Source organism: Euleptes europaea, chromosome 8 (assembly GCF_029931775.1).
Source record: "Euleptes europaea isolate rEulEur1 chromosome 8, rEulEur1.hap1, whole genome shotgun sequence".
Classification (NCBI taxonomy): domain Eukaryota; kingdom Metazoa; phylum Chordata; class Lepidosauria; order Squamata; family Sphaerodactylidae; genus Euleptes; species Euleptes europaea.
Window position 1 is genome coordinate 52,730,442 of NC_079319.1, and position 14,270 is coordinate 52,744,711.

Sequence of the window (14,270 nt, forward strand, 5' to 3'; positions counted from 1 at the left end):
GAGAATTCATACCTTCAACTCCTGAAGAGATGCCCAATGGCCTGAGGCCATTTCTGCTGTTTATTGATTTATAGTTTTGTCTTATGATCTAATTTATGGAAAAACAGCTTTGAGTGTGTTGACAGAAAGGCACAATGTAAGCCAACTGCATAACTCAACTGGAACATGTCCTGTTTGAACAGAGGTGTAATTGTGGTTTGCTTGGTGTAATGGAATTGGGTCTCTGTGTCCTCTCTTTGTGGCCCTTTAAACTGTGATTGGGAAAGATACTATGGAAAGGAAGTTATCCTGAGAAGATATGTACCCTCCACTCAGCCTTGCCCCTTTAGGCCCTAGGCTGTAGAGTGGAATGATTGCGTTGCCTCACTGTGACTCCCAGCTCCAGCTACGTGCTGGAACCTGCGTGCTGTTCTCTGCTGCCAACATACTTATGCAGCACGGTGTGAATATGCATGTACAGTTCTTGCCTTCTACTGTGTGTGTGTGTGTGGTTTTTTTTTTTTTAATTTAATTTTGGGAGCAACCAGTGGCCTTTTTCTACTGTGCAAGAATCCACTCTGACCATCTTCTGCTGGGCCGGTTTGGGACCCACGTCCACACAGAGGAAATCCACTTTATGAGTCATAATCATGAATATGCATTTGATACTTAAAAAAATAGAATCCTTGTAACCACTGGAAGAGTACCCACAGATTTTTGATGAACTCAATATGTTCAAACAAGGATAAAGGGAATCAAACCAAACCCAAAAAAACCCAGCTTAGGAACCAAAAAGGTTGAGCTAGCATAAATCCACAAAATAGTAGTTTCTTTATTGTGGGCACAAATTCATAAAAAGATTAAAAACCAAAGCCTCTGAGATATTAAAACCACCATATATAAACAATGCAATTGGGTAGCATGCATAAACCACTGTGACCAGATGCATTTTGGCCAAAAGGCCTTCCTCATTGTTCTCAGAACATACACTCGTACAAAGATAAATATACAGTTATTGTTCAAGCCCTAGCAGGTTACATGTTAAAAGAAAAACAAAAAAGATGATGTTGTAAATTAGCTGGGTTGAATAAGCAATCCCTTAAATATATTTAAATATACACAGCCTTTAAAAAGAAAGAGAGAATAGGCTGTAAAGAAGGGTATTAAGGAACACATTTCTTATCCCTTTGGGGCTTGGTCTGGTATACAGAAACTTTGGGGAAATTCCTAGAGCTTTGTCCCCCCACCCCCCGGGTTTAATTTTTTTTTTTTTTTACTGGCACTTTTTCAATATCACTAAAAACATTTTTTTAACAATTTTTTATTTTCAGCTAATTGGAATGTGCAGCCATGTAACAATTTTTTTCAAAAAAAGACAACAGCATCATTTTTAATTTTCTACCCCAAGAGAACAAGATTACTATTTTATATATATATGCAAACATGCAGGTTCACTCACACACACACACACACAGAGTCATTTTTGCCACTGTTATAACACTGAAATACGATCTTGGTGTTCTGTGTTTACTCTCTTGTTTGCTGGGACCAATCATTACAGCAATCATAGGCAATGGCATTGCTCCTGTGGAACACAAGAGCATTGCTATGGCCAGAGGCACTCAGATATGACCGATAAGCACAAGAGAAGCACATACCATGAGATAAGGAAACAGCATGAGGGGGTCTTAATTATTGTCAGCATTATTCCATAGAAGGGGGAAGACTATTAACTCTTGCAAGTTCAAAACTTTATTACAGTAATGTTACTAAAGTGGTCCGAACTGAGATTTTATACATGCTGTTTGAACAATGTCTCCTCAAAAGGTAGTCTATAGGAAATTTCCTTCAGCACAAAAACTGACAGCTGACAGCCACCAAATAAAAGGGCTTCAGTAAATACATTAAGCAGCCTTATGCTGAATCAGACCATCGGTTCATCCAAGTCAGCATTGCCTACTCAGACTGGCAGCAGCTCTCTAGGGCTCATGGTAGAAGTCTTTCACATCAGCCCAGGCTAGCCTGACCTCATCAGACCTCAGAAGCTAAGCGGGGTCAACCCTGGAAAGTATTTGGATGGGAGAACTCCAAGGAATACCAGGGTCATGACAATGGCAAAACCACCTCTGAACATCTCTTGCCTTGAAAACTCCGTCTGGGGTTGTCAAAAGTCAGGTGTGACTTGATGGCCAATAAAAAGCAAATGAATCCTTTCAACTAGAGATGCCTGGGTTTGAACCAGAGACCTTCTATGTGCAAACCAGATGCTCTACTGCTGAGCCATGGCATCTCCCCTATAGTGATTTGTCATGTCCCAATTGGGAGCATTATTTCTATACTATTGACTATTCTTCAGGTGAAGTAGGGGAAAATGTCCATTTGCCCTATCCTATTCCCCTGTCAGCCAGTGTGGTGAAGTGGTCAGAGTGTCACACTGGGATTTGGGAGACCCAAATTCAAATCCTGGCTCATACATGGAAGCTTGCCGGGTGAGCTCGATTCAATCACACACACTCAGCCTAAGCTGCCTCACAGGTTTCTTGTGAAAATAAAATGGAGGAGAGGAGAATGATGTTAGCTGTTTTGTATTTCCCCTGGGGAGAAAGGCGGGACATAAATGAAGTAAACAAAAATCCTTCTGTCCGGCTACCTTGACAATTCATTCCTTAGCTGTAGTATCTCAAATGATGTTAAACACATTCAAATGTGTTCTGTTTTAAGTGGAAGTGTACAAAACTTTGCTTCTTTAAATGTTTTTATTCATTTTCCCTCCTCCTTCCATAAAATTGCGAGCTATTTCTGAGAGGGCTACCGCTAATATATTGCCATCCTGTTCGTAATCAATAATAACAGTGGGAAATTCATCTTCTGGTCAGAAGGACCTTTTTACCTTTATCATAATATTATACTCAGTTGAGATACTGGTAAGGTATAGATAGTCTGACTAATGTTTATTGTTATATCAGATTCTTTTTAATAATAATAATAATAATGTGGGACTAACTTATAATAACATATTTATGTACCCACCTTGCAAGGGAGAAAGGTGAGTACATAAATATGTTAAATAAATATATAAATAAAGTGAAACTAAGCCCAGGTAAGGGAATTTAGAACATATTGCAATTCTGTGGATGCTGTTAAATTGTTGCATTATGTTGTGACGTCTTTAGACTTGCTCCTTACATGGAAAAAATTAGGGTAAAGGATGAGATCTGGAAAAGAGAGGAAAAAGCAAATACAAATAAAAAAAGCATTCAAATGAAATGTGCCATTTCCTTTAAAGAGGGAAAGACTTCCAGAACAGAAGTATTTATATAATATCTTTAATTTGCAATGGTTTACAATCTTTCTATTGGTTTTCCTCTTATCTACTAGTTTAAACCTGGCCTTTGGACTCACCTTAAACTTATAGAATACCAAAGTCACAGAATTTCATTTAGATTCTTAAGAGTTAAACATTGAAGAGTTCACTTACTGAGCAGCATGTGTGTTTGTTTCAGCAGCTATTAACCACTAGTGTTGTTGTGTGTGTGTTTTTTTAAATAGAGACACTGTGTTTTTTTTCAAGAATTCCCAGTTTGTTTGCACTTCCACTATTGTCTTGATTTACCATTTCAGACCAGGGATTTCTGTGTTAGCTCAAAGCAGGAGATAATTAGGGGATGCAAATCTACTTCTCTGAAGTACAAATCTTGCATTTTCCTCCAAAGAAATGCAGATGGTGCTCTCAGAAGCCATTCATTAGTCTTCATTTCCCAAGCTTTCAGTCCCACAAATCATTATTTAGGGTTTAAGAGCCTGCTGCTTTTCAAAACTGAATCAACATATCCCATAGCTCAACAAGATAATCTTGTATTTTTTTATAATCACAGTAATTGTTTCTAGTTAGCAGAATGCTCAAAGAAATGTGGATATTAGCATGTTAACCCTAGACTCTTTATGAAGTTTTAACTTTCTGCTGATAAACTAGATAGAAAGTATATATACCAATTATCGGTCTAACACAGACATGATTAGAGCACTAACCCAGAAAAAATAAGTGGCACTTAAAAAAATTTATTCCAGCATAAGCTTTCACACAAGTCTAAATTGATATTAGATTCCTGTTTATTTTTGCTGCAGCAGATACATATGGCTACCACTCTGGAATTCAGAGAAAGTTAGTTATGCTTAATTCCCATGGTTAATTTCCATTAACTCAAATCTCAGTGTAATCTTTAACAGGTGTTTACTATCTTTTGGGCAATGTAAGAGCATTTATTGGTATGAATAAAGGGGACTCTCCAAACACGGTAACTTTTATTATTGTTGCTAACATGTTTTTCAGTGCATTCCTAAGGAGAGGTACTCCAGTTTAAGTCCATTCATTTCAACGGGCTTAGACTGGAGAAACTCTCCTTAGGAATGCACTGTTTATCTTGTTTCTTACATGGGTTCTAGACACACAGAAATTTCACCACATAATCACACTGTAATCATCTTGCAGTTTTTCCAGGGGTCCCATTTTTTTTCTACTTATAGATTATCTTTGGATCCACTAGAACTACTGAAACACTCCTTTGACAGTCGTACATACAGCCACAGGTAACATCTCAGAAAAAATTATAAACTTCTCAAGAGTTTGCTAGCCAATGAACTGAAGTGAGATTTTAGACATCTGTACAATATTTGTAAGAAAAACTGACAGATACTAAAGCAATCCTATTACCTTTCCTTTCCTTTCCTTTTATCCCTTAGAAGCTCCTTGATCAATTGATCTTGAGCAGCATATATCTAGTGTTGGAGGGATATAAGGACTGAAACAAATCTTGCCACTGACAATGTAGCCTTGGGGTCCCTGTCGCTTAGTAAAAAAGGCATTATGTCAGTCACAGAGGCATTGGATTTGTATATTAAAAGGGGGGAAATATAGTGCGATTCGAAGTTCCTCGTAAAAGCGGCATTCCAAAAGGGCATGGGCTAATCAATCCTATTACAGAAGCCACAAATTAACTTTGAATGGCCTGCAATTAAAAAATAATAATCTGGTGACTTGCAGAATCATAAAGGCAACAACAGATTAACAATAAGATGGCTAATAAAAGCCATTCCTTTCTTTCCAAGAAAGGCCAAGGTCTAAAGCTTTACTCCTATACACACTTATCTGGGAATAAAGCAGGATTTACTGACTTCTGAGTAAACTTGCACTTGCTTTAGTGAGCACATTTGCTTTCAACACTCATCTCCCACTTTAAAACAGCACAAAAATAATGGACCAGCTAAAAAGGAAAAAAAAACTTTGGCCAACACAGCTGTGAAAATAGAAACAAAAGTGATGCTGTGTAAATCAAAGATTTCTATCCCGTTTTTGTTCCACAGTAACAATTAACATCTCCTGCATGGGGTACAGACCTGTCATTGTGCTGCCTTAAGATAAGGAATATGCATAAGAAGTTGCCTACAAAGATTTACATAAGACTTGCAGTTCACAGTCACTTCCAATTGTAACTTCACAGAAGCTGACTGGGTATTAATACCTGCCAAGCTAATTGCCCTCTGATATTAACCTCTGCACTTGGAAAGTGCAGAAAAATGGGACATTTTACAACCATGGGCCAGCTGTGGTCATTGTCAGTGATCGACCCACATCCTGGACGCTTGTATTAATAATACTAAACCACAAAGCTAGCAGCTAGCAGAGCTCCTGAGCAACTGAACTGAAGTGTGCGGGTGATGGGTGATACATATAGGAAAACTGCCCACACCAAGTTGCACATTTACTGGGATAAAAAAAAGCTGCTCACTTACCCCTTGCATTTTCACATATAATTTTAATAGTAGTGCTAAGATGATGCAATAAAACCTTCCCCCTTTTATAGCCTTCCACTTAAAACACTTTATAATTTTACTATGGTAATTTGTCTGAAATAGACATCTATATCAAAAGTATTATTAAGCTGCATACTATTATTTCAGAGGGCTTTGGGGACAGCCTGGGCATGGGCAAAGGGTCGAGGCGTATTTTTAGAGTGATCTTTAATGTATTTTTATATCTGTTGTTTTAATGTTTCTTATTTTATTGTATTGTTTTTATATTGTTACCCATTTTGGGTCTTGAGGTTCTTGGGAGAAAGGTATGCATATAAATATTTTAAATAAAACGAATATTTAGCTGAATCATAAGTACAGATCCTTAGGTGCTTGGAATAAAATGTTTAAATTAAACAATCAGAACAAGAGCTTTTCTCAACTGGAAAACAAAGCTGGTATACCTAAAAGGGAAAAGTGGGAAAGAGAGGGGCAAGAAAAAGAAGGCAATGAACACTAAGAAGGCCAAACCACTACTACTCCGAAGTTTTGTCAGCAAAATTATTACTTTTGAAATATCGGTTTTAATACCAGTATTATCACTTATTATTTGAATTTTTTTAACATGAATGTAGTAGCATGAATCCTGGTAATCTGATCCACTAGCAGAGGTGCTGTCCTCTAATGAAGAAGGAGCTTTTCTCAAAAACAAAACACAAACGTCCTGCATCATCCGGGAAGACTCCTTTCATGGGAGAAAAATGCCTCTATTAGTGTAACAAATCTGCAGCATCTGACTCAGTTTTACAACACAAAATTCAGAATCACCAATTCTTGTCAAAACAAAAGATCGATTCTATGATTCTAGATTCAAAAGACCGATTCTGTGACTCCCTTCTGCTGGACCAGGACAATTAGTGGGAGGGAAACAAAGGCTATTGTTAGGGAAGCACAGAGCCCAAGAGGCAAAAGTTAACTCTTTCTGTCCCAAGGTTGTGTTGTTCCTCTGGGTATGCACTTGAGAGCCGGGAAGCAACAAGTGGAGAGAACAGTGAAGGACTGTGTCTATAAACCATTTATGCATGGGAGGTTTTGTCTTGGATTTGCTGCTCTCTAGATGCACATTTCCCCCATCCAAATTCTCAGAACTCTGCATAGGGGCTTGTTTTTGAATGTGGAGAATTCAGATGAGAAAAACGTGCTTTTGAGAGGCAAATCCAAGGCAAAATCTCCCATGCATAAACAGCCAAAGAATACAACTTAAAGAGATGAAGACAGTTCCATCAATTAGCCACAATAAATAAATGGAACCTGACCAGAATTCTCTGTCTCGAGAAATCTTAGTTGCCTTCCCAAATGTACCTACTAATATATTGGCTAGTCAGTTTTGCATAATCTAATCAATTATTTACCTGGTTATTTATTTTCAGGCTTTAAGGCTTGAATACTGAAGATGGAGAGGTATGTTTTCTTACCAACTTTTGCCCTATGTCTTAATGAATTTTTTTGTTCTTTATTTTTTCAACAAGGCAAGTCAGTCTCTGTTTCTCATGCAAGTTTCTAATGCAAAACAAATAAGGTCTGTGAGGCTCTTTGTAAAATGGTACAGTTATTACTACTAATAAAAACGGACTTAAATGATTTCCTTCATGGGCACTCCCTAAAATACTGTCATGGCATCAGATAATACAATAATCCTCATTTGAACTGTTCCCACTATTGCTTGTTTCCCAGCTTTGAACTACAGAAACATCCACAATCGAACATGCAGTTCATATGTAAGTAAATTTCTTTCAGATTATACAACAGTTACGAAGATAAAACTGCACACAGGATCACAGTATTATATGCCATTGTTGTCATACGCATGTATTTCTTCTAATTTCTTTATTTTTGAACAACTTGTGCCAAAAATATTTTAATTAAAGTTAGATTTTAAATAAGAAAGGTTTAAACCAACCATCAGTAGTGCAAGACCCCTCTGGGGCAGGTTTTTGTGCATATGGGATTGGTGGGCTACTGGAATCAGACATATCTTCATCATCCTCATCTTCATCCATCTCATTAACAGGTTGGCAAGTGGAAAAATCCAAACTTCCATTCTGGGTGTATCGATGCATCAATTCTTTGTCCAGCTCTTCCACTTTTGGTTTCACATCTGGAACACATTCAGGGTGGGGAAGAACATATTTACCCATGAGAGCTACTGGAAATAGATAACTACAAGCGGGAACTTGTAAAGGACTTGCGGGACATATCTCATTTCCTCCTCCCCCACTATTTCCTCTTTCCCTTTCCTGACTATAGAGATCAGTTCCCCCTTAGGGTTTCCAGCCCCAGGTTGGGAAATTCCAGGAGATTTGGGGTGGAGCTGTGGGAGGGCAAGATTTGGGGAAGGAAGCGACCTCAGCATGGTATAATGCCAGAGTCTACCCTCAAAAGCAGCCATTTTCTCCAAGGAAACTGATCTCTGTCATCTGGAGAGCAGTTATAATTCTGGGTGATCCACAGCCCCCATCTGGAAATTGGCAGCCACCTGGAGGTTCCCTGCCTCATTCTCTCTTTGTCATCCATTCATCAACCTACTTTTCATCTGCCTCCCATCTTCAGCTACATTTATTATTTATTTACTTCATTTATACCCCAACTTTCTCCACAGTGGGGACCAAAGAAGCTTACATTATTCTCCCCTGCTCCTTTTTATCCGCACTCCAACCCTGTGAGGTTTGTAGGTTTGGTTAAAAGTATGTGACTGATTCAAAATCATCCAGTGAGCTTCTACAGGAAGTGGGGACTTGAACCTGGGTCTCCCAGACCCTATTCTGAAACTCTAACTGCCATATCACACTGGCTTTCATAGGGTGGCTGCTGCTGAACAGCAGCAAGCAGCCAGACCTAACTGAGTCATGCAAGTTGGGTGGTATCAAGTCACCCAGTGGTTGCTTCCAGGCCTAGGGTTGCCTGCCTCCAGGTGGAACCGAGAGATCTCTCAGAATTACATCTGAGATGTAATTGACAGTTGACAGAGATCTGTCCCCCTTGACAAAATGACTGCTCTGGAGGGTGGACTCTATGACATGATATTCAACTGAGACCTCTCCCTTCCCCAAATTCTGTGCTCCTCAGCCTGTACCACAAAATGTCCAGGAATTTTCCAATGTGTAGCTGGCAACTTTAGTCTGGCCTGGCTCCAAGGTGCCCTCCCTCAAAGGCCCAAATATGCCTGGAAAGGGCCCTGCCACTCCCCCTGTCTTTTAATCACAGAAACTGAAGCTTGGAATGCTGTGGTTGCCTGGCAACAGCCACTGATGGAATCCATTGCTTAAAGCTACATGCGCTCCTTTTATCATTTTACAATTTTTTTAAACTCATCAATGTGGGCTTTTTTTTAGATTTCACATTTTTCTGCAAACATAGGGCCCATTTCAGATTTGTAGTGAGATCTGTCTTGCCCATTCACAGCTTCAGTCATCAGATTTAGCCAACTTCGCTATTAGAATATTAGAAAGCTTTCCAAAATGAGAAAGCATCCAGCACTTTCTACAGAATGAAGAAGCGCAATTGAAATACACCATACCTGCTTGATTACCTTCCAGTGAGAAGGAAGGCTGCTCAGGATCAAGATAGAGTTGCGAGAAAATGGGCCGAGGGACAACACTATTACATCTTAGAGAGGCCTCTATTGAGTTGTGAAGGGCTTCTTCAAAACGGGCAGATTTCAGTTGCCCTGCATACGAATTCCCCATGGTCTGGAAAGCAAATTTTAAAGTTGACAGGAGATTTAGGGTTAAAATAAGAAAACACACACACATCATATTTGGAAACATTTACTACATGAATGAATAAACATCTTAAATAGAGCTCACATAAAGGATAAAATATGAGCAGTGGCAAAGACAGTCATAAAATAATATCTTAAGAAAAGCACTGTTTGTTCCTGCTTTTGTTTAAGACTGCCAGTCTGCTTTTCTCTGATGGAGCTCTTGACTGTCATTGAAAAAGTACTCAAATATCTGAGTGCACATCAGTGTTCCTGTAAAAACAGGGCCATTTCAAACTTCAACTGGGGTGGAGAGAGCATGCAACAAAACCCAAAGGCCAGCTTGTAGATATAATCAAGGTTATACAGTGAAAACAAAATCTATTTTAGGAACATTTGTTTTTTCTATCTTTAATATTTCATAGGAATTTGATAAGAAGTATGTTTTGGCTGGTCTGACTTGCTATTCAAAATGGAGCCCCACAGAAATGTCAATTAAATTGAGGTTAAACTGATTACACATCTGGGAAAGAGCAAGAAGGCCCCGCTTAACCTTCCCAGCTGTCATCAGTGAGCAGGAGCATAAGGAGTTGTTGCATCTCTCTGAAACAAGCCCAGCCATGGAATGCTGACTGAGGAGAGAGGGGAATGAGCTGAAGTAACTGGAGATATCCAGGAGCACAAGAAAACAAAAAGGAGCCTTTGAAGGGAAGCCTCTGAGGAAAGATTTTCCAGACAAACTCAGTTATCGAGATAAGGGCTTGATTGCACTAATTCCTTAGAAATAATCAACTTGAATAAGAGTTTGAGCACTGGGAGAGAAGGTGCCAAGTCGTAGGGGCTCATCTTCCCCTCTGTACTCATTTCCAAGCCTTTCTCATTTATTCATTTGAAAGGTATCCTGCTCTTCCTCCAGGAAGAACAAAGAGGCATACATTCTCCTCACACGTATTTTATTGTTACAACTTTGTGAGGAATTTGATAATATTCCTTTTCTTCTTCCCCCGATTCCTTCAGCTGTTCCTTTGAATCCATTGTGGTTCATATATTTTCTGGATATTTAGCAATGAGGCACTCACATCTGTAAATACCCAGCCCTTATTCTGACCAGAAGTGGGTAAGACTATTCTCCTGCTTGAGATTATATTGGGGAGGGGCTATGGCTCAGTGGTAGAGCATCTGCTTGGCATGCAGAAGGTCCCAGGTTCAATCCCTGGCATCTCCAATTAAAGGGACCAGGCAAGTAGGTGATGTGAAAGAAAGGTCCTACCTTTCTCCCATCTTGGAAGTCCAAGTGGCCTGCTTAAGCTTCCCAGGCAGTCTTCTAAGCATGCACTGGCCTGACCCAGACCAGTTTTCACATGATTGTTCTATCGTTCTTTCCTCATACCATTCTCCAGGCCCACAGTTGTGACAGTGCCTATACCTTGTACAACGGTGTGCCTGTTATTTTATGGGAATGCCTTGTTAATGAGCTAGAAATAACAAAATTATGTTTTTCCCATCAGAAATCTTGACGTTATGCATATGCACATTTAATTGGGGAGGGGCCGTGGCTCAGTGGTAGAGCATTTGCTTGGCATGCAAGTCCCAGGTTCAATCCCTGGCATCTCCAATTAAAAGGACTAGGCAAGTAGGTGCTGTGAAAGACCTCTGCCTGAGACCCTGGAGAGCCGTTGCCAGTCTGAGTAGACAATACTGACTTTGATGGACCAAGGGTCTGGTTCAGTATAAGGCAGCTTCATGTGTGTTCAACAGTATGATTGTCTGGTGTTTTCAGATACAGTTTCTGTTACATTGTCTAAGTCTAAGGTCTAGTCTAAGTATTACCACATTCCTTGTTGATGATGTGTGTGTGGTATAAGTACAGGTACATGCCACACGTTGATCACTGCAATGATAACATGCTTAAAGGATTTTTTTAAAAATCCATTGCTGCAATGTGTTGCCTACCCTCCTCCCATAACTCCAGAGGCTTTACTTCCCATGAATTATCGCTAACTTGCCAACAGAAGTGGTAGAAGTGATATCTGAAGCTTTTGCCCTAATGTAACATGGCTACTGTTTCATGTTTTGAAAATATTGTCGGTATGTGAAAGGAGAACCACTGACACAAAGATGGTTTCCATTCTTATGGAGAATCTGGAATTAGAATACAATGGCTGAATTGATACATGATGTCACTGAAAGCCTCATCCACCATGAGCACAATGCAAATGTTCAAAATGCCATGGGTCAAAAATATTATATCAAATCATCATCATTGAGGTGGATTCCTGAGGCAGCCAGCTAACAACTCAACATGCCATACGCATGTGGCAGCCTTTGCAAATGAACAAACATGTCATGTGACAACAGAATACCCATGTGGGAAGTGCAATGTTTAGACCAAGCCTTACAACCACAATATAAAACATATTTAACAGACAGTTGGTAAGACTTTGGCCTCTATAATATCGCTACACTGCTTTTTTAGTGGGAAAGGAGCAAGGCAGGTGGGTTGATGACTGCATAGCCTCACTTAGCCTATGCAGAAGTCTTCATAAGCTGCAGCATGGGCTGAACCTACACTATATGAATGAAGCCTGCTTCCTGTCTTCCCAGCACCTTTTTGTAGGGGTGGCCAAATGGTGCATGGATGCCCTCTATGACACTTGGTCAGTGGAAGATTAAAAGAAAAGTATAGGTTGCCATGTGGGTCACTGCTGGAAATTTTATTCGGTTGGATCTAGTGCAAACTTTCACACTACACCAGAGCTCTTGTGAAAGTGGGGGGAGAAAGACTGCAGTAGCCATCCACACTAAATCAGACTTATTGCATCCCCACTTGGATTTCCACTTGTACAAAATGTTGATGAGACAACTAATTTCTGGGCATTATGAAATATAAGGAGGAAAGTGGTAGGTGTTGCACAAGATCTTGAGCAAGTGGAACTGTGGTAGGTCTGCTTCTATGTATGCTTGTGCATTGCTGGATCCAGGCCACTGTGTTTAAATACTGTAGTATCAGGAAAAGTAGCAAGTAGCCATGATTAGTAACTGGACACTGGCTATAACTTCAAAGTGTATGCTCTGAATACAAAGTGTCCAAGAGAATGAGAAGAAGAGCTTTGTACACTCTCACCCGTTCAGTATGTACAACCAATATTTTAAATCAGATATTTAAGTATGTCTGCAGTTTCTCATACATAATCTTGTATTTTATTCTGCCCATCCTTCAGCTTGCTCAAAGCAATGTACATGATTCCCTGTACATCCATTTTATCCTCACAACTACCCTGTGAGGTAGGTGAGGCTGAGAGAAAGTGACTGGCCCAAGATCATCCAGCAAGTTTCCAGGTCAGAGTGATGATTTGAACTCAGGCTTCCTAATTCCTAGTCCAACATTCTCATTATTACACAGTGGTCAGTTGTGCATGCTGGTTTGTCTCATGATTCTCTTGCGATTGTCTTGGTACTCTGTTGGGGTTATGCATGATGTTCTTCTCCCTGTGAGCTCAGCTCATTTTCATCCTGCGACATCCCTTGGTTTGCCAATCCCCCATTTTCTTTTGTGGATGCAGATCTGCACTCCATTTTGCAAGCAGGGTTGTGAAATGGCCACTCATGGGGGGGAGGGGCTGGGTGATGTTTTTGTCAGAGTAAGCACTGCTGCCAATAACAATGCGGGGTTTGAAGGGGTGGGGACTCAGGTGCTTCCTGATTTCTGCTTGTGATTATGCTTTGCTCCTGAGAATCCCAGGACTTTCTTCACAACAAGCAACATAACACAACGAGCATAAGGTTTTCCAGTCTCAGGATAGAAAAATGTGAGACAAGAGAGGGATGAACCAGGGACATACTAACCATGCATAAATGATCAGTGTGGCCTGGCTCTGAGTATTAACATGGCAAAACCCACTTTCTAGAATTTTCAGGAAGGAGAGTTTTATGTTGTTACAAGTTAGTCACAGTTGGTAACACACACTGTTCACTTTACATAATCAAAAAGCATCTATCTGAAATTAAGTGCATGGAATGCCAGATTTACAAGTTTAGACAGTGAAACAGTAATAAATAATCAAATGAAACTTGACTGCTAATGTTTCTATTAGTCAGGGATACCCAAAGTTATGCTTCAGGACTTGTTATGGTTTTCAGTGCCAAGCTCAGGCCTGGAATACTGATAAAACAACCAAAGACAACAATCCTCTGAGAATATATCAAATGTCTTTCCCTCACCATTGAATAGCCAGAGACAACCCCACAATTCTGGGATTAGAGCTTCCAGGTCAAAAGGTGTATCTTCCAAAGTAAACTTCAGCCTTGGCAGCTATTAAGAAATTAACAGACACAGGTAAAATAGTTGACGAGACAACTGACTATTCTATAACCCTCTTGTTTTGCTACTGCATGGGGATTTCTCTGGAAGCCACATTCCCATATGCACACAATCAGCCCTACCTCATCACCGCCTCCTAATGGTTGCTTGGAACAGAATGCTGTCCCAACGTCCCTTAATTATTGTGCTGTGGTGGTGGGATATAAACCAGCAAACTGTCTCACCTGCTGATGAGACAAACATTTAGAGAAGAAACCAACTCTTCCCCATGGTTTCTTGGAAAATAGCTCAATCTAGACAGCTAAAAGAGGTGACAAGAGTGCCTCAGAGGTTACAACTTGGTTCCATACGGGATGGGGTAATTACTCAGCATTTCAGAAAAAGCGCAACAAAGAACAATTGTCTTATTAAGTTGGCACG

General features: G+C 39.9%; 1 protein-coding gene across 1 annotated transcript in view; it reads right to left on the reverse strand.

Annotated features, from left to right (window-relative positions):
• GREB1L (GREB1 like retinoic acid receptor coactivator) overlaps positions 1-13,782 on the reverse strand; it is a 110,030-nt gene extending 96,248 nt beyond the window's left edge. The window contains exons 1-3 of the mRNA XM_056854721.1: positions 13,751-13,782; positions 9,347-9,518; positions 7,730-7,927 (exon numbers count right to left, since the gene is read on the reverse strand). Of these exons, the coding sequence (XP_056710699.1) occupies positions 7,730-7,927; positions 9,347-9,518; positions 13,751-13,753 (373 nt within the window). The 5' untranslated portion in view covers positions 13,754-13,782. The remainder of the gene's footprint in view (positions 1-7,729; positions 7,928-9,346; positions 9,519-13,750) is intronic.
• Between the last annotated feature and the right edge of the window lie 488 nt (positions 13,783-14,270).